Source organism: Strix aluco, chromosome 28 (genome assembly GCF_031877795.1).
Source record: "Strix aluco isolate bStrAlu1 chromosome 28, bStrAlu1.hap1, whole genome shotgun sequence".
Classification (NCBI taxonomy): Eukaryota; Metazoa; Chordata; class Aves; order Strigiformes; family Strigidae; genus Strix; species Strix aluco.
This window is the reverse complement of record NC_133958.1, coordinates 2,025,194-2,045,860: the sequence shown is the minus strand read 5'-3', so window position 1 is coordinate 2,045,860 and position 20,667 is coordinate 2,025,194. Positions and strand designations below refer to the sequence as shown.

General features: G+C 45.0%; 1 protein-coding gene across 4 annotated transcripts in view; it reads right to left on the bottom strand.

Annotated features, from left to right (window-relative positions):
- The window catches only part of TMEM230 (transmembrane protein 230), a 43,214-nt gene extending 24,517 nt beyond the window's left edge, over positions 1 to 18,697 (bottom strand). The window contains exons 1-5 of one of the 4 annotated variants that reach the window (XM_074808159.1): positions 18,325 to 18,695; positions 16,004 to 16,131; positions 15,425 to 15,547; positions 14,361 to 14,529; positions 13,120 to 13,250 (exon numbers count right to left, since the gene is read on the bottom strand). In XM_074808159.1, the coding sequence (XP_074664260.1) occupies positions 14,389 to 14,529; positions 15,425 to 15,547; positions 16,004 to 16,102 (363 nt within the window). In that variant the 5' untranslated portion in view covers positions 16,103 to 16,131; positions 18,325 to 18,695 and the 3' untranslated portion in view covers positions 13,120 to 13,250; positions 14,361 to 14,388. Of the gene's footprint in view, positions 1 to 13,119; positions 13,251 to 13,273; positions 14,530 to 15,424; positions 15,548 to 16,003; positions 16,132 to 18,320 lie in introns of those variants that run through there. The other 3 variants (XM_074808160.1, XM_074808161.1, XM_074808158.1) reach the window with 3 other exon arrangements.
- Positions 18,698 to 20,667: the final 1,970 nt, after the last annotated feature.

Below are 20,667 nucleotides of genomic sequence, written 5' to 3'. Positions count from 1 at the left end.
CCCAGGGCGCTTCGTCTGGCGAGGAGGGGGTGTCCCTCCCTAGCCCCCAGGAAAATGGCACTCGCCTGGTGCCACCACAGGCTGCCCTCAGCCCTGGCCTTTTCTGGGGGTTGGTTTTCTTGGGGTGGTGGGATTTATTTTTTTAAATTTTTTTTATTTTTAGGAAAAATCCAGCTTTTATAATAGAAGAGCACATTTAGGGGGAAAAAAAAAAAGAAAAGCTAAGGAAGTTAAGCCCCCCAAAAGATGACACCACCACACGCACATCACTCTTCCTAAAATCTCACTTTTCTGAGACTTTCAGTTTTCTGACTGGGGGCAATGGGGCAAATCTGACATGATCCCCCACCAGCACATGGAGTTGGGTGTTTTAAGACATCTGCCACTTCGATACCCCCTACCAAAGATGTCTCTCTCACATCCCTCTCAGCAAAACCTGAAATTCCTAATGGGTTTGATAACATTAACTGACTTTAATTTGGCTTCTGCCCTTGCCAGTACATGCAGTTCTTGGACATGCCCAGAGTCAGCCAGCTCACGAAACCTTTCACCGCTCAATGCTTTTCTGAGAAGCCAGGGCTGGCCCCTGCAGCTGCCTCCAGTAATTTCCACCTTTTCTCCCCGCAACAAAACCATACTACAAACATCAGCCTGCTAATTTACAGTAGGTGTCCTTGAGATAATATTGACTGATGCTGAGCTTTCTCCCCCACCAGCCCCCTTTGTTATTTGATTAAGGTGCCTTGTATCTCTAAGTCGATAGGAAAGCCTCTGCTCCCAAGACCAGCGACACTAATTGTAATCCATTGCATCATTTTACCCAGACCTGCACTTCTTTGTTGATCTTTCAGGTCTTTGCCTTAATAGTTGCTGTTTGTGCAGAGTTTGGCTACTGAGAATGTTTACTGAGTATTTGTTCACCAGCTGTCTGACCCCTTCCATTCCACTGCCCCTATAAAGAGGGTTTCATCACATCCTGGTAAAACCCAGGAGCTTTTTTTAAGGCCATAGAGCCAATGAGGCCTCTGGTGCATCTGTGCTTCTTATCCTCACACATCAATTTTTCTACAGTCACTGCAATACTCTCCTTGTTAAGCTTCTAAAAGGCTTTTACATGAACCATATGGAGAACTATATAGGACACAGATAAGTCACAACACACCTCTTCTGCCGCTCTATGTTATAAATATTGATCCCTTAGCATTATTCAAAACCTGGCTTTGTCCCAAACATATACATAGAGTTAGTGCAGCTTTTAAATGTTAATAGCCTTTGTTTGTTAGGGTAGAGGAACATGGAGCTGTGATGTAAGGGACATTTTAGTAATGCAAGATTGATTGAGACTGCAGCAGTTTCACTGTTGACAGGAGTTTGTACAGCAAGATGGATCATATGTATTCAGTGAGGCAGTCTCCCTACAAGGACTTCCTATGCTCAGAAATCGTTGGCAGACATGCAGCTTTTTTTCTTTTAAAGTGTTATAATTTTCTAACTTGCCCTCCCCCAGTGGAAGATGGCAGTAAAATACAGGTCATATGGCAAGAGATCCACAAGTGGGAAATTCAGACACCTGCATCAACCAGATTGAAATTTAACAAAGAAGCCTCAAGGTCATGATAATTCCAAGGACAATCAGGAGAAAAATGATAAAGGTGGATTTAGTGCTTCAAGAATTGAATTTGACATAGCTAGACCCCCTGGAACCACAGGCTCAAACCCAGAAAAGCATTTTTCAGGTCTTTGTTCCCTTTAAATAGATAAATTACCTTCCAGGTGGCCTTCTGTGCCGTAAAGTTTCAGAAAATACCCCGGCCTTTCACTCATTTAGGGAGGCAGAGACCCTTTTATGCTGTCACACTGCCCTTCTGTAGAAATGAAAATAATTTTACTGGGATTATTGGCATACATAATCTCTCTTATTAAAATGTAGTGAAGAACCATGAGGTATCTGTAAAAACACTCAGTCACTTTCTGCCTGAATGATTCACAGGACCATAAAAGAGTTGGAAGAATAGGAGACACAGGATGTGCATGTGCATGTCCTTCATAACAATGCTATCAAGAAAAATTAGCAATCATTAATCATTCAGTATGCAGACCTTTGAGATTCTAAAGGAAACGCATTCCTTTTGTTTTCTCTTCTATGGTACATCTAATCTAGGAGATTATCTGAGCTCCTCAAAACTCACTCAGGGATTTACCTGAACAGGTAAAGTGTTGCTGCATCTAGACAATTAGTCACAATAGAAGGCTTATGCCAGTCTTCCCAATTCAACCAGTGTAAAATGCCTGTCCATCAAGAATACATAGCCTGAATTCCTCCTGTAATTGCCTTAACTGGCCTAAATTCCTGTAACACTTTCTTTAGCTAAAACTACAGTCCTGGAATCCCAGTTCCTCCCACTGTTCTTTGTACTATTCAGTCATTACACTTGCTTTCATAATGCAGGATAAATATTATAGTATTAATGTAATCACAGTAGTAATGATTAGAGAGTGCACGAGCAAATAGTGCCTTGTGATATTTGCCAGCCTGAATCACTGCAACATCTCCACAACAGCGTGCAAGTAGAAACTTGATTTTGTGGTGAAGTTGTGCCCATGTGGAGCTAAAAGTCTCTGTAAGGAGATATTGTTGTGGGACAGTCAAGCCTTTAGCTCCAGCTGTGTCCTTCTCTGCAGCCAGAGAACGCAACACTATAGCAATAATCTGAGGTAACCTTTAATGAGTACATTTCCCAAGCATGCCAGCTTTATTTTGTTTGTTTCTTCACAGCTCTGTGCAAATAAAATGGTGAGGACAGGACTACAGAAGGTCAGGGTTTTCTTGAGATGCACCATGGACATTACTGGCATAAATTTAAATGCTGAAATGTTTTTGGCTGGCATCTCCTCTGTTTGCTCAAAATTTCCATTTTAAACTAAAGTGTTGCCTCAATTGGGACATGAATCATTGATCTGAGAACAGGATCTCCAAAAGACCAAATCAGAACTTCACATCTAGTTATATTCAGGGATGACTGTTTTGGGTCTGGGATCCATAGCTCATTTCCAATTCCCTATCTTGTTTTCTTGGTGTGTTTTGGGTTTTTTTTCTTTTTTTTTTTTTTTCCCCCCCAACATAAAACAAGGAAATAAAAAAAATAGTCTGCCTCACATCAGATGAACAGTATTTTATGTGAATCCCACAGGTGGAGTCCAGCAGTTAAGAACAACCCAGCACACATGTATATGGGTAATAGCAATATCTTTTACTGGATTACACAGAAGTGAAACCCCAGGTATTTCAACAGCTACCTTGGAGGTTAAAGAAAAACTCCCCAAGAAAAGGCAAAAAAGTTAACTCACCAGCAGTGATGTTTTTGCTTCTTCCTCTGGAATATGGAATAGTAACTGTAAGGGGAAGAGAATACTGAACTGGGCAGACCCTGCGTTTCTCTGCCATGAGGTAAAGAAAAGAAGAACGAATAACCCTTAAAAAATGCTGTCTACCACCACCTAGTGGAAAACACCATTTCAGGTTCCTTGACCTACATAAATTTACAGTTTCATCTTGGGGATAGTCATGACTTGATTGCTGTTTCCCCCAACCCCACCCCCCAATGTTATATGGAAATAGTCAGCAAAAAACCTATTTCTTTCTAAGAACTACTTCTAAAACTGAACAACATACTTCCTGGTCTGTCATCTGAGCTAAATCCTCAGTTTTGTCATCTGCAAAATGGAGGTAGGAAGACCCAGGAAGAATTTTATTAATTAGTGCAAAGTGCTCTTAATAGCAAATTGAGCTTTTGGTCCAAGGATCTCAGACTACTTTGGTCCAAGTACTCAAATTACCAAGGCTTCAGTCAGCAATCCAAGAGGCAGATGTACTGCTGTGCTTGCTATATAGAAAGATAAATAGCAGGGGTTGCAAAGTTACAGTTGCCTGAATTCACATAATAAATCAATATGAGAGCAGGAGAAAAAAAATCTGCCTAGTTGCAGAATTGTTGGATCCCTGCTGTTTGTATCAAGACAGTTTTACCTCTGGTAGCTTTTGGAGAGAGACCACCTTCCTTCACCTTTGTATATGCAGAATATTTTGTAAATGGAGACCAGATTCTGGCAGCCAGTGCAGTACAAACAACCCAGAACAGGTCCCTGTGCTTCTCTGTATAAGGTTGGCTCAGACCACACTGGCCACATGGTATTCATCCAAACATTACCAGTGAACATAGGGAAGGGAGAGTAATAACCCTTGCAGTAACACTAACTCAACTGGACAGCTTGTGCTTTGGATGAGAAGCTAATTTTCGTGATGCTGTTACGTCTGGTACCTCAGGGGCTGTACCAAACAGATGAGATTTAGCTTGCTGAGTCAGGAGGAAGACCTGTATTTGGCAGAGGAAGGAGATGGGCTTAGTCACCTCTCAGCTCATTCCTAGGTCTCTTCTCAAAAGCACAGCCCCTGCAATTAGCCAAGGGAGAGTCCTTACATCTTGGGAAGAGTGGGAGCAAGAGGGGGCCAGGAAAACAGCATGCATTTATCCTCCCTGTTCTCTTTTTCTGCCAGGTTCTAGTTGCCAATACTGCTGAGCTGCTGGAGCCACATCTCTTGACTCTGAGGTGGTGTGGCAGCAGAAAAGGCACCGCAAGAGCCCGTGGCTGACAGCTCCTGACATTTTTGCTTTGCCAGTGCACATTCACACTGGCATTTTGCTTGCAGCTACCCACTGGATGAGCCTATGTTATTCAGGGAGATGGTCTCCAAGCTGGGTTTTGCCACCTTGCATCAAGTTCATGAGTGGCAGTTGTTCAAAGCTGTGGCAGTAAATGGCAGCTTCTGTTGACAGATGTGTACAGGCAGGACCAGAGCAATTTATTTCCACTTAATCTACTTCCAAAAGGCTGTGGACATGGTGCACAAAATTTTTTAAGTCCATTAGAGGAATTTTATAGCACAGAATAATATTTTAAGCCACCTCCCCTGGGAGTCCAAATGGAGGTCCCTTCCTTTGCAAAGAACAGGCAGCAGCACCCTCATGGTTGCTTACTCATCTCAGCAGAGAAGTGAGAGCAGAGAGAATCCCTGTTTTAACCTTTCATTGCTTGAAACCACTTGCAAGCCATTCTGAATAAACATCCATAATCTGTTCAGAGAGGAAGGATGGGCTTGGACATTGTCATTACTTTTATCCGCTATCTCCCCATGAGTCATTTAATTCTTCATGTGAGCATGTCGTAACAAAAAGTGATGTCAGGAATGATAGAAAAATGATTGCTGCAGAATCAGTTCCCTCTAGCAAGTGGCAAAAGACAAAATAAACGAGCATGGTGCTGAGGCACAAGTTAATGATCAGAATAGGCAGCACCACAATGAGCCCTCTACAAAGCTGCTTGAAATGGAACTGCCTGGATCACGCTGCGCAGACACCGGGAATCGTCATTCACACACAGCTAGAAAAAGAAGAACTCCAAGGCAGGAGGGAGAACTGGGCCCAAACCAAAACTCAACGGGCAACTCGAGAGCTGGAAACTGTCTGTGGCAATACTTCTCAGTTCCTTCTTTCCCTGACAGCTGAACTAACACTTGTCACAGGAGCGCAAACCAGGCAATTATAGCAAGCATGGATGCCACAGGGCTGGACAGGCTCACTATTTATAGTTCCCTACCAGCAGAGCTTTCCCACTGTGCTGCTGCACACAGGTTAAGGTACAGTCCATGCCTTGAAGGGCTCAGTCTAAATAAAAATAGAAAAAGGACTAGCAACCCCTTTTTATGATGAGAACCAAGGCTCAGAGATGAAAAGATAAAAAGGAAATCCACAGCAGAGCCTGGAACAATGAACTCCAACTTCTCCCCTGCAAATTGCCCTTTATTTTATTAACTCCTTCCCTGCCTGAAATGCCACCTCTCTGCTACTCATATTTAGTGCTAAGCAGTGTGATACTGTATCACTGAGCTGTTCTTGCAAGCTCTGGCCTGTCTTGCCACTGTTAAATGATTTTCCCTACCTACAGCAGAAGGGAGAAGGGATGTGTGCCTGCCCTTAACTCCCTCCTGAGACCTGGGCCCATGCCCCGTTGACGGGGTGGGAAGCAGCAGACCAGGACAGCATCCTGGTGTTCTGACCCTGCTAAGGGATGAGAAACTCCCTGGAGTGGAGCAGGCTGCCAGCTTCAAGCATTCAGTGCCTTGGCCGACTGCAGATGCAAGTCAAAGTCTGTCTCCTTTGTTTCATGGAGAGAATTAAACACGAGTTGTTTGTAAGTTGATGACACTTTGAAGTGTCATCTTCGCAGTCGGAAATGCTGTCACCCAACAAAGAGAAACCTTACAAATCCGTTTTTTGTATTTGAAGTTGGAGACCATCCACAGGCCTATTTTTAGGCATACATTTGAACTGGCCATGTTACAATCCTGCCTCTATTCTCATGCAATAAAAGGCAGAGAGGATTCACTCAACCTGTGGTATCAAATTCGGAGGAAAAGTCTGGAAAAGAACCACCTAAAATAGCAGTGAAGAAGTCACACTGTGAGATGAACTTGTGTTGAGAGACAAGAAAAATTAGTGTTATGGGAGCTGATAGACTTTTTCTAATGACATATTAATGAAAACAACTGCTAGAAAATTATATGGTGATGTTAATTAGTATTTGTAGGTTTAAGGACCTGAGATCTTCCCCTTTTACACTAAATACACTACATGCATAAGAAATAATCCTTGCTGAGGCGAGTTCTCAGCCTTCTTCAAGGATTCTTTCTAGATCCGCCTGACACTTCCTTTGCTAAAACATGGCTTTTAGCTCAGCAACTGATGCTCTTGCATGAGTGAACCCTCTGCTGGCAGCTGGGTTTTGGTCGATTGGTTTGACCACTTGTGTTAAATATGATGCAACATGGTATGACAAATGCAAGCGAACATCAGGATGAAGCACGATGGAAATGCTGCATCCCAGCTGACAGGTCAGTGGGAGGGAGAGGAATTATTTGCCCTGGTAACAGCACATGGAAAAGCAGAAGCAGGGGGTAGGATACATTTGCAAACATCTCATGTTCCCTAAACTTTTTACAGCCCCTCATTAGGCTTTGCAACATCCTGAAGTAGACAATTGTTACTATATTCATTTTCTGTCTTTCCCCTCTTTCAAGAAGCTGGGGAAAGAACCCAGAAGACCTGACTGCAGATGTATGAACTTCCCACTATCATGTCAGCAAGACCCCATGTACCGTGCACTTCCCACTGGCAAGGAAAGAAAGGTTAAAACCTTGTATGACAGGTTAACAGCATGATTTGCAGCAACAGCTTAAATAAATGGTTGCAGGCATGAAAGACTAGCAGGCAGCTAATCCTTTAAAGACTTAAGAGCAGCTACTACTTCAGTCCAAGTAAATATTTCAAAACAAAATTAATTAGTGGTGACTGGTAGTTTTTTTTTCCTCCTTTAACAGCCCAGGCTGAAATAGTGATTCTTCCACAGAACTTATGCTTTCAGTGCCAAAACTGCTATTTCACAGCAGCAGCAAGAGTCCTCTCAAAGAAGATTCATCGCAATTTTGTTCCTTACTGTAATTGCAGCAGAACTGGAAGAGCTGTACATGAGTCTCATAGGTCTGTGATGCTGTCAAAGAGGCGAGGTCTAAGAGCAGCCCTTATGCTGCTCCAGAGCTGGAGGACAGCAGCACAGCTCAGTATCCAACAGCAGTACAGTGTAGAGGAAGGAAACATTCGCTTCCTGATTCTTGTCATAAGATCTGTCCATGCAGGCCACAAAAAAAGAACTCCTAATAATTGCCTTATTTCCTATTAAAAGAAGTTTATCACCTTCCTAGACATGGGTGACAGCACGGAAGGAAAGGCCTCAAGGTAACAAGTACACAGCCAGCACAAACCAAAATCTGCCTGAGCCTGGAGAATCAAAACAGTCAATGAAATAATTTGGAAACAACCATTTCTAATCCACAATTAAGCTTTTTTTTTTCCTTGACCCTTGGCTCCATCTCAGAACAAAGCCAATTCTCATGGGAGGGAGGAATCTGTCACGGCCCGCTGAACTGTTTGGACTATTTTTAGTTAAATCCAGCATTCCTAAAAGCCTCAAGCTGCTTTTGTATTAAGGAAGGAGACAGGAAATGCTGTGAACACACACATCCACATTTCACACGGGGAGCACAGGACACAGCATGCCAGCTGCCTTGCAGCATGAAAGCATAGCTGGGTCGAATGCAGAGCTCTAGGAAAAAAGCAAAGCACATTTCTTTCCACCAGGTAGAGCAGGCAGAAGATGAAGGCAGGATTGCTGACTTCCTCAAGCTAGACGAGGCAAACCAAAGGTCTTTGCTAGCCCTTGGGAAGCCAGAGAGACCCCAGGGGCAGGCAATTTGCACTTACCCTCTAAACTGATGAGCTGCAGCTCCAGAGTACAGCAATAAGGAGAGTGCCAAGGGAAAAGGCAGGATCAGCCAAGGAGTCCCAGAAGTAGGGATCTTGCTGGGAGGAGCAGGACAGACACCCCAAGGGAAGGGCCAGGAGAAAGCTTTAGGAGTGGTTTAGGGAGAGGCAGAAGATGTGAGAGGCAGTTGTATGAATGGGCTGATGCTTGGGACTTTTAAGGACTAGGCATGAGGGGGAGGAGTATGGAGAGAGCGTGGAGAAACTCGTTTAGGCCACAGCCTAAGTGGAGCATAGCACAAATCTGATTAGAAAGGACAGGACTGTAGTGCCAAGTCATTTCTTCCTGCCCTGCAGGGTTTTGACGTCGTCTTTTATGCTAAGCAAAATCCACACTGCTGTATGAGTAGCAGCATAGCACTGAGCCTCTCAGTGGCAAATGTTGCTGAATTTGGCTAATTGCAGTTGACAGAAAGAAGCAAACCCCGACCGCAGGGGCTGGTCTAAGTGTTCCTGCACGATGGGTACCAGAAAAGCACTAGAGATGCTGTTGCAGATTGTGCTGTTCGTTCAAACGAAGCATTTGGTTTATGGCTGTATTTATAGCATGGGGGTCATAGCCAGCGTGCTCCAACTGAGTCATCTCGTTCTCTCCCTCATCTCCACAGATGTTTCACACAACTTCTACTAAAATATTTTCAGGACTAAGATCAATCACCAGCTGGCCAACTCAGCCTCCTTACAACCACCCAGCTCGGCAGTCAAACAGTACAACAGCCAGCCAGGCCTTGAGGATGAGCTTATCAAAAGGGTAAGAGGAAATACAAATCACTGCTGAGAAAAGACTAACAAGGAGTTCAAAACTCAAATTTCCTCTTACTGTGTCACCACAGGACCTCTCCCCTTCCCATGAACCTCCATCAGCACAAGCACATGGAGAACCTCAGCAAGAATGATCAACAGTGATGCCAAGGAACGTACACAGCATGTGGAAAGTTGCTACCTGGAGTACTTACACCCCCTTTTCCAGGATCAGACTGCAGTGTCAGCAGCTGTTTCCCTGTAGAGGGAACAATGTCTCTTTACAAGGCTCTCTGTACAGACAGATGCAAAATCATAAGCCTATAGGAATCACAACATTCTGGCTCCACAAACCTTAAAAACAAAGAATTGCGAGACCAGGATGGGGTGATAAGCCCTTCAGGGCTGTGGCTTCTCGAAGCTCACACACAGTCTCCAGGCTGGTGAAACACCTCACTACTCCATCACATGAAGCAACCGACAACACACTGTCTGCTCCTTCTTTCAAGGGTTTATCAGAAACATTTGTGCAATGCTTTGGATAATTCTGCCTTTTCCTACTGCTCCTTGCCACTGCTGAGTTTATCTGCATCCCTCCTATTTTTGCCATGCAATAGAGCACCCTTTTCAGGCAGGCATCCTTCTACAGGATCTCTCAAAAGGGGCATTAGCCATGACCTTGGAGATGCAGCCTTGGATGTGATGCTTCCTATAAACCCTGGCTGTCCCCAGCCGTGTCCAGTGCCTGAGCTGGCAGAGACCCTTGCGTTGCTTTTAGCAGCATCTCTGGGTGTGAAGCCTCTCCTGGAAGCCCACTGAGGTCCCTCAGCCAGTGTGGGGGCACCAGGTTGACTCCTTAGCTCTACACTTGAATGTCACTGCTTGGTGCAAGTCTGCTGCCTGACTTCTCTTCTTGATGGAAACTGGCTGTGGGAAGTGTTACAAAATTAGTTACACCAGCATCTTTGAGCCAGGAGCCACCGGTGGCCATCTCAGCTGGTGGCATTTGCACAACTAACAGTGGTAAGGAGCCTCCTGGAGAGGAGAGGAACAGAACAGGCCCCATTCTGCCTCAGGGAGCACAATATGCTGTTAACGATGAGCCACTGCAAATGAGGAGCAGAGAAAGAACCATTTTGGACCTAGCAGCAGTTTCCAGGGCTTGCAGTTAATGTCTGCAGCTACCCAACACTGTCTCCACTGCTACCTTGTTTGTTCCCCCCAGTTTATTCACCTAGGTGCTTCACACAGCTTGTCTGTAAGGGAAGTTTCCTCTGATGTGATGATGCTGGGGAGCTTTCATTAGCTTTGTTCAGTAAAACAAAAATCAATAGATTTACTTAAAATGAATCTTTGCTTTTATAAATAAAGAGTGGGGGGCAGAATTTCTCTGTGACTGCTGGTAGCTCAGGCCAGAGGACTCTAGAATCATACTTCCACATGTCTTTCCAGCAACTTAATGGTATTAAATTTAGTATGTAATCATACAAATACACCCTACAGCAGCAATAGAAGAACATCGCTGAGGGTACATGAATTCAAGCACTCAAACTAGAGAGAAGCCTAAAATCTGGATGCCTGTTCTTTCTCCAGAGCTTCTGTGCATAATAATACCCCATCAAGCTCTATAAATGCTGACTATTTTTTCTCTGAGACAGCTGCCTTGCCGAGTGCCCAGAATGGATGATGCTCAATAAAGGAAATAGCTATTCAGTATTATCCTCATTCATCAGTGTTCGGCCAGCGCCTTATTTGTCATTCAAGCCCTGCTCTAGAACCAGAAACTTCTTCACAGGCCTTTTCCTATTACCCTCCCCACTGCAGTGAGTCAGGCCGATCTCTCCAAACCCACAACAGCCATGATTTTACAGAAGGGGAACTGAGGAGCAGAGTCATTAACTGTGGGGTTTGGCAGCAGCATCTGGCACCCAGGGTCAAGGGAAGGATACAGCTCCACAGCCAGGGAGTTCAGGGAAGGCAAAGGAGCCAAGCCAGCCGCACAAATCATGCATGCAGGTCCACAGCATGGCAGGAGTGGGAGGAAAATTAAAAAGATCCTATTGTAATGTATCAGCACAGAGGCACGGAAACAACAGCCCCATTTGGGAAGAAAGCTTCATCGTTATGTAATGTTTTAACAACTAAAAGAGCTGACAGCACCAATTACACTCAAATCTACACCAGAACAGCACCACTGCTACGGTATGGACCAGGCTGAGAAACAAAACGTTTGCAGTAAAATTTTCCAATCTCTTGAAATAAATGTAAACTCACTATTTTGCAAGAGAGAACTGAACCCTGGCTATTAGCTACACTACAGCTAAACAATTAATAGATATTTGAATATCTAGAGCCTTATGCTCTGGAGGAAAACCATGCTTAGAATGCAATGTGTCAATGCAAAGAATGAAGTCATCTAGATCTACGTTTTTCCAGCAGTCAACATACCTTTTTTTCCCCAGAAGTATCTTTTTTCCAAATTAGATATAAAACAATCCCTGCAGAGAGGAAAATTTCCCTGTGGCCATCCCTCATACAGACAGCCCTGGGAGCATTAGGGCAGGCACTGTGCTGCCTGAGGGCTTTGCTTCTGTCAAATAAAAAATAAGTTAATTAATTGCCTTTCCTCCAGAAATGTCAGCATGTTCTTCTCCTGTTCCCTACATTTACTTATTATCCTCCTTAGTCAACCCAGGCTTCCCAGCCTTCTGCATCTTATCAGCCCCACTTGAAAACATCTTCTCCCTCCCCCTTTTTCTATCTAAACTTCCCTTCTGGTTCCTCTCCCCCTTCCCAAAAACTAAACTAACCCACATTCTTAGCCCCTAATAGAGGCTGATTCATGGTTTTGCGTCAGCAGCCACTCTCCTGGCCAGACCCAGCTTTAATTGACACATTTCAGCTGCTGCCAAGCAGTACGTGACAACATCTGGGAAGCAGGGCTGCCATCAGCCCGGGGGCTGGCAGCAGCAGGAGTGTGAGACGGGCGAGGGCCGGCGTGATGCAGCAGAGCGGGGGAGAACGTGCATAGCTGCGGCCTCCAGAGATGGCAAGGGAGATCCTGAGCCCAGGTATTCCTCAGAGTGCAACGCTGGGGCACGCGCAGACCAATTAAGTCAAAGAAGGGAAGCGATGCAAGTTAAAGATCTTGGCTCAGACTTTAATCTAGGGTTTAATCTAGAACACTGGAGGAGATAAAAGGCAATTTTAAGAGTACTTCACAGAATCAGAACCATCTGGGTTGGAAAAGCCCTTGAAGCTCCTCCAGTCCAACCATGAACCTCACACTGACTGTTCCCAACTCCACCAGATCCCTCAGCGCTGGGTCAACCCGACTCTTCAACCCCTCCAGGGATGGGGACTCCCCCCCTGCCCTGGGCAGCCCATTCCAACGCCCAACAGCCCCTTCTGCAAAGAAATCCTTCCTAAGAGCCAGTCTGACCCTGCCCTGGCGCAGCTTGAGGCCATTCCCTCTTGTCCTGGCGCTGGTTCCTTGGCTCAAGAGACTCCTCCCCCCTCTCTGCACCCTCCTTTCAGGGAGCTGTAGAGCATCCAGCACTGTTCTCAGCATGGACCTGCTCTGCACTAAGAGCAATACCTGCCCCTCTTCCTTTCAAAAATTTTCAGTCCACATGAGGCACACCTGACAATTCTGGAGTACCAGCACCAGCCTGCAAGCCATATTCAAACAGTCACTGCTCCTGCTGCATCGCACAACAAAAGGAACTGGATACTTGGACCCTGAGGCAAAGCAATTAGGAGTCTGGGGTCTTTGCACATTTAATAAGGACTGCACGTGAGGTTTAAAAGGCAAATCCTGACCTTCTGGAGAAGCATGTTTTCCTGCCGCACCCAGGGCACTCTGGATTGCTGCACTAGGGAGGGTGATCCCAGCTCTGCCCCAAAGCCAGCCAAGGGTCCTGGAGAGCAGATGGAGCCGTTCCAAAGCTGCTGGCTCAGCAAAGCCTAATGCTGATTGGAGCGACTACATTAGCAGTGGGAAGCAGAAGGCAACAGCAAATTCAGCTAAAGCCTTAATCTGGTTGACCAGAACAGGTTTTAGGGCACACAGATCTGTGAATGTGAGAAAGACAAGCTTATGATTTGTACACAGAATATAGTGAAGTTTATTCATATTAAATACATCTACTTGCATCACTACTTGTCACATACTTGTTCTCCAGGACACTGAGTTCATTCCCACTTCAGGAGACAGACGGTTTTTACTTTACATAAAATAGAGCTACCAATCTGTTTTCACTGAAGCTAGCAAAACAATACAGATGGGATTTATTCAGTACAAACTATACAGAGATTTCCTTTTTACTCGTCTAGGGAGTTATGCACAGCATATTATCTAGACAAGGACAAAATGATTCCAAATACAGATGGAATTCAAGTGTCTCCAATACCCACACTAGTCAAAACCAAGATTTTGGTATTTAGACACTTGACTCCTAATCCAGATTCCAATTCTTCTCCCTGTAACCATTTGGTTTGTTTAAAATAATAAGCAAAATCCAACAACAGTCTTTTTCAAGGATAAGCAGATTTTGCCAAAAGTAACAGTGGCATGGGGAAAAGCTTGCTTCTGAAGTGTTTGCTGAGTAAATAAACTTGGTCAGTCTGACAAGAGCTGTATAGCAAATGCACTACATGTAAGTTATTTCAAGCAAGCGCAGTCTTCCCCCTCTTGTACGTATCTGACTCGCATTACTCCAGACAAGCACAGGACAAGTAGATTGGAAGCATTTCTGATGGACAGAGAGCAAAAGGAGAATTTAACTATGGTGTTTGTCTGCAAAAGTAAACCCAATGATAACCACAATCTCACTGAAAACTAAAATAAACACTACAAAACAGTTAGAAAAAACAAGTATCTTTACTGCTGAAACTGGCTCACCTATTTTTGGAAAATTGTTAGAATTGCCTTGCCCAAGAAGAACTTCCTACAAGCAACCAGCATTACGTGATCAAAAGAGGAAAAATACAATAAATCACATGTTCTTCCCACCTAATGTTGCAATCCTTTTGGTCAGTTCTGTGTTCAAGCCCCCACCCCACAACTGAAAAACCTGCATCACCTCAAAACCAGGAACTGGAATCTTGTGACTGCTATACTTCATCTACAATCTTACAGGTCCCCTCAGATATCCAGCGTAACTAACAGCGCTTACCACCAACCTAATTAGAATGCAATTAAATACATTGTTCAATCATCAAAATCCGGGATATCGTCATAGGAATAGCCCCGGTAGCCTTTGGAAGCGTAGTATGCGATGCGCAGGTGGTAGAAGCCTGGGAGAAACACGAGGATCCCAATGATGAGCACGGGGATAGCACGGTCCGTTCCCTGCACAAGAGAGAAATTCAAGTGTAGTAAGCAGAGATCTGTATGGGGGAGTCTTTCCTTTTTCTTCAGCCCTGCCTCAACTACTCATCCCTAAGGCTTGGCTAGCTGATGAAAAATAAAAAAAAATTCATCTTAAATCAGAAATATCTCAGTTTTCCTCAGGCTGAATGCTAAGTTCTCTCCCTGGCATCTCCTCCTTGCTACAGGAAACCCTCAACTGAATTTCTCCTTCAGATAGAGGTGGCTCCTAGCACTAATCACATAAAGCTGCCAGCCACAGGCTGGGTGCTGCACACTTGGCCAAAAGCGAGCTCGCCTGGACTGCTTCTGATACAGCCAAAATGCTGCTGTTTCCACAACGATAAGCAGCAGCTGCCAACCGTAAAGCAACTCCATACAGCACAAGGTAAAAGGAGAAGTGTGCCACAGAGGAGCACCAAGTCAGCTGCGAACAATAGATCCACTTTCAGTGGGTCATAAATACAGAGAGATGAGAAAAGTGGTGCTGTGTCCTATATAGCGGTCTGCTATCTCCTGCATTATCTTCACTAGAAGAGTGATGATCCCTGCATGAAGTTTTTCCAGGACAGCAAGCTGACCTCTGCAGGGAGGTAGCATTAAAATGAAACCGTACCCCAAGGAGGACACAGAAACTCAGCCCTCCCTGGCAGATCTCCAATCCAGCTATGAACCTGCTCCAGACTTACTAAGTGAAGACAGGGCTCTGCTGCCAGAGAAACAGGGCTGTCAGACACCAGCAGGGCAGTGGAGGGGATTACTTTCTGGCTTCCAGGCCTTTTGCTCTGAATTTCTACACTGAACACGACAGTTCATGGCAGGCTTTGAGGAATGGACAACACAAAACTCTTAACAGAAAGGTAATCAAACCACTTACGCCTTTGCTAATGTATCCTGCCAAGAGGAGGGCTCCTATGATAATGAGGAAGGTCCCGATCATGAAGAGCACAATAGCCAGTGCAATTGCCTTGTAGGGGATTTTTGGTGGGCTCTTCTTGAACTGGATGGAAAAAACCCCAAATATTAAACAGCTTCACTCAGCACAGTTCCCCTCCCACCGTGGCAGAGACAAATCCCACAGGTAGCAGCGATGACATGGGACAAGCTGTCACAGCAGCTCTGCAGTGGCTCTCCTGCAGGAATCCTGCCCGTGGAGATGCTGTCTGAGCCAGCATTTACACCCCTTGCTTCCAGATCTGCCCTGATTTTCACCTCCCTCCAAAGAAATGCATCTGACACTACTAAACCAATCTTGTTTCCAGTGAAGCTCTACAGACCTTCTGGAAGAGAAGGGCTGAAGTGGTAGCTTGCAGCTACCTTTGGACCTTTCTGAGGCTGCTCTGCTGGGCATGAACAAAACAGCAGCCTCCCGTGCACATGCACAGCTGTAGCAGCCTTTCCTAGTAGTTTACAGTCAAAGCAGTAGCAGAAAGAGGTTTTCTTCCCCACTTTTTACCTGCAGGTCAATATATCCATCATCAGTGCTGGAGAGCTTGGAATATTTGACTTTGCTACTGGGAATCCCAGCAGTCAGATTTGTACGTGACGGCATCATTACAAGGAACCCTGGGCATCAGCTAGAACCTGGAAAACAGAATAGCAAAAAAAAAAAAATCAGAGCAAACTGGATGACAGAGTCTGAGACACATGAATCAAGTTTCTTGAGAAACAAAAGTGTCAAGCCTGTACTGAAAGGCATCTTTGTTTTTTCATAAATTAAATTTTTTCAAACAAAGCTTCGTATTTTAGCCTAAAATACAAAAGCATGACTACAGCTGCAATAGGGTTTGCCAATATTTGAAAGCAAAGTCAAACTAAGGCAGAACTTGTGTTTAAAACAAGATAGAAATTCCAGAATAATATAGAACGTATAAACCAGCTCTGGTTTCGCAAGATCACACTTCCAGCAGGGAGATGTCTGAGGTCCAGCTATTTCTAAACAGGGACACTAACAAATAAACCCAAACCAGAACTAAACAAAGCAGCTTTTCAACCAGCCGGATATTTTGCAATAGATCCATTTTGCAAAAAAAACCACACTGAAAACTAGAATGAAGTGTAGCTGTCATTCCCGAGACAGCTCGAGTCATGACTCAGAGGGAACATGACAAGGGGATGGAGTGGTTAGTGGATGAGGTAAGCTAAAAACCAGCGAGGAGCTAAAAAGCACAGGTCACTTGTCCGTCTGGCTGCAAGGGAGGCAGCGCTCAGGGTAGAGCTTTATTTAGTTATGCCAGAGCTGTACCCTGCAATTTCACCACGCCACGAAGCCAACCCCTGTGGTTTTGCTGCCAGCAATGACAGTCCCGGGGAGAGGGGCAGGGCCAGTTTGTGTCTGCTCCTGGGAGCCCAACATCTCAGGAGCTGAAGCCTGGATCCAGCCTGCCACATCCCTGCCGCACTGCAGAGCCGTTTAAGAGGGCCTGACATCTCCTCCCAGCAGGACCTGTGCCTTGGATGTCCCACGGCCTTGAACCTGCACTGCAGCCCAGGGCTACGATTCCCAGAAGTGAGGCAGACAACAGGCTTCCCACACTCAAATTCCATAGCTTTTTTATTTTCTGAGAATGTAAGGAATAACGAAAAAAGTGCATATCCCCACTGTTCCAACAGGAAGGGACAAAGATGCTTTTTCCACAACACTATTTGGCATCTAAGGTAATAGCATCACCTCAAAATACTTAGTCTCCACTTGAACTGAAATCCCTTGTCTCTTGCCAATTGCTGGCACATTCCCCTGCCATCAGGTTTGTTCCCCTTGCAGTAAATTTGACTTTTATAAAAAAGCCAGCACCCTCTGATCTTAAACCCGCTCAGCTGTACCTTTAACTTGAACATTTTTTCTTTTTTCCTATAGCAAAACCCAAGCATAGACAAAGCACATTTCTAGCCCCAATCAATAACTGAAATATCCCCCACCCCCAGGGTGGGAACACTCACATCCTCAGCTCTGTACACATCTCAGGTCACTACTCAAATACCCCCAAAGGCCTCCCACATGCCCATGCAGGAGGGGAGGAAGCCAAAAGAAAATCAGCACATCTGAAATGTGTCAGATTTCCTGACTCTGCCCCATTTTACTCTCAAGTACCAGAGGGCTTCTTACTAACTTCCTCAGTATTTACCAGGTTATTCCCAGTGGCTTCCTAGGAATTATTTCCAATTTACAGCTGCAGAAATGGTTCTGCCCTTCCCATTACCTGCTTATCAACAAGAAAGCAGCCAGTAGGGACAAATGTAAAAAAACTATTCAGACCTCATGTTTAAGGGCCAGGTTCAAGTCCACTAAGTTTCACTCTCCTTGTGCTCTACACTGGTTTAAGATCAGAAACAAGCTCAGTGCTGTGCTCTTTAAGACGCAAATAAACGGTGAATCACGCTCATAATTCAAGTTTCCTAATACAACGCGCTACAGTCCTGTGTTCAACAGTCCGAGCCCGCACTGCCTGGGGGAAGGCTTCCAGCAGAGCGCAGGCTCACAAGGGGAACTTGACAGTAACTGCAAACATGGCACTTCAAGCCAAAATCCTGTCTATCCCCTAAACAAAAGCAATATATTTTTCTATTCAGGAAAAAGGAAGGAAGGGGAATGTCATTTCTCGCCCTTTCGGGAGCTCAAACCTCACACAACACAAACACACCCGACTCCCCTCCTCCAGCCCTGAAATGGTTTCTCTGCTGCTGAACAGGAAGTGTCCCCAAAACTGCAGGCTGCACACCCCGCCTCCGACAGCTCCTAAACGTTAATAATAAACACACACAAAGGCTGCTACCTACTATTTGCGCTGCTGGTCAAACCCATCTCTCCCGCTGTCGCTTCTCTTCCGCACTGCCCCGGCCGCAGAACAACCCAGGAAGTTTATTCCTGATGACAGCGATTTCCTTCCAGGTTAGAGCAGCAGCCTCTTGCTGGCTCAGCGCCGCTGGGTTATTTTCAGGCTCACACTCCGGATTAACAACTGGAATTAGTGGCTTTAGGCAGGCCGGCATAGACCATGTCCTGGTCACCCAGGCCCACGTCATGTGAGACCCACCGGAGCTCATCTGGCACTTCAGGGCTGGATCTGTAGATAGTTTATGAAACAGCATGTTGGTACACATCTCTCCTACACATACTTTAAAATAAAGTATTTCCTAAAGGAAAATCTGGACATAATTAAACTGTCAGACACAGCACCACCCTCCATTTTCTAGCTATTGCCAGACAATTTCTAGCACCTGGAACAGTATTAACCCATCAGATGAAACACAGCTGGGGATCCACGTCCTCCAACTGCTCCAAACAGGGAAACTGCAGGAATTGCCATGGTTCCAGTAAATTAATAAAACATGCACTGGATTTAGACCCTGAAAAGCCTAATCTCCTTAAGTTTTAAAGGATTCTCCCTCCCTCTTATTTCTTTTCTCCTTGGTGAGAAAGACTAAAACTTCAGAAGTTTACATGGAGAAACACACAGCCTTTACTGAGCCTCCCCCACTTTTTTTTTTTTTAGGGGACATGTTAATTTTGAGTGTTTGGGTAGGGCAATAGCAAAGTAAACATTCAGCAGCTTTAAGGATTTACCCAGAAAGCAGCCAGTACACAAGTGCATAGGTACTAACGTTAAAGGAAGTTTCTTCCATGAGGCTACTCAATTTTGTCATTACAGCTGTAAAACCCAAATAATTTACCTTATTTTTACAGTGTGTTTACAAGTAGAATAGCATAAATAAAGGTTTGGTAATCCCCACTACAGGGAGTTACACCAGAATTTGCTTCAATCTAGCCCAGCTTTACGCACATCCTTGAAACCCGGATTCCTTCCCTATCTCAGCATCACAAATCTTTTGATTCTTTGCTGAAGCATGTTATTTGCTTGTTGTGCTTGTGGGCACCCCAGTGACCATCCAATTCGAGGCATCACCTTTGGAGTGAAAAAAGCCTCCTGGTTATCCAAGGTATGCGCTACTACTGTTCTGGGCAACTGATGAAAACTTTTAGGGCAGCTGGGCCAGATCTTACCTCCAAGATGTTTTCTTAAAGGTACTGAATTAATCAGCAAGCTAAGAAAGTTCAAGAGAATAAACGGGGTATGCTCTGAAGACACAAGACAAAGCTCAACGTGGGAACCGAAAACCATGCAGGGAGCTATCTGCATCACAGAAGGAAGCCTCAGCCTAAACCAACTCTACTAATAGAGTAGTGCTACTACCAACGAAGAATCAAAGGCAGGGGCATTAAATCCTGTCCCCCAGCTTCAAGCAGGGGCAAGTTCCTATCCCAACAGTAGCCACATCATTCTGACACAGCAGAATTTGTTTCTTAAATCAGTACTGCCACCTTGTGAAATTCTTCTGTTAAATCAGTTGGGTTTTCCAAGTGTCAAGTTTTCAGGCAGTTTATGCTCAAGATACTTTTATTGCCAACTAGCAGGAGGTAGGTGGCCTCCTAAAAAAGCACACCCAAGAGCACTGCAGAGCCTCTCAGTTCTACTTACCACACAGCACTGATCAAGCCAACTGAATTGCTTTTTAGTGTTTCTTCATTTGTGACAAAGTGGCATCGCTCAGGTCCCACACTGGGTATTTATGGCTAGCTGGTAGCACTCAGGAAGCAGAGAAACACAGCAGCTGCCTGAAGCTGTTTTCAAACCCTGTTTTTCATGATCAAACCTTCAGGGTGAAACATGCTGTAAACCATGGTTTTGTACCTTCACCAATAAAATGAACATGATCACAAATATCCTCGATTGAGAGAATTGCTGGTGGCACAGGAGAATGCACTACACATGTCAACAGACGCATGTAAGGTGGGGGACAAAGGCACACAATGAATGCAACCTGCTGAGGAGCAGCTTAACATCAATAACTCAGAAATAGTAGACCCAGACCCAGGAAGGGTTCACACAGCTCAGACCAAGCTGCTTTGTCAGAGCTGTGCCACAGCATGTGCCCACAACGCTCTCAGACTTCACCAAGGACAGAGAGAGCTGCCAGAGCTGACACATGCACTAAGGAAAGCCTGTTCCACAAACCTCTGCTTAAAGGGAATGGCATCACAGACCAATTAATTACTCAAACCAACCACACCCCTCCATTAAACACATCTAAATGATCGGAGAAGCTGGTAACTCCAGTGCA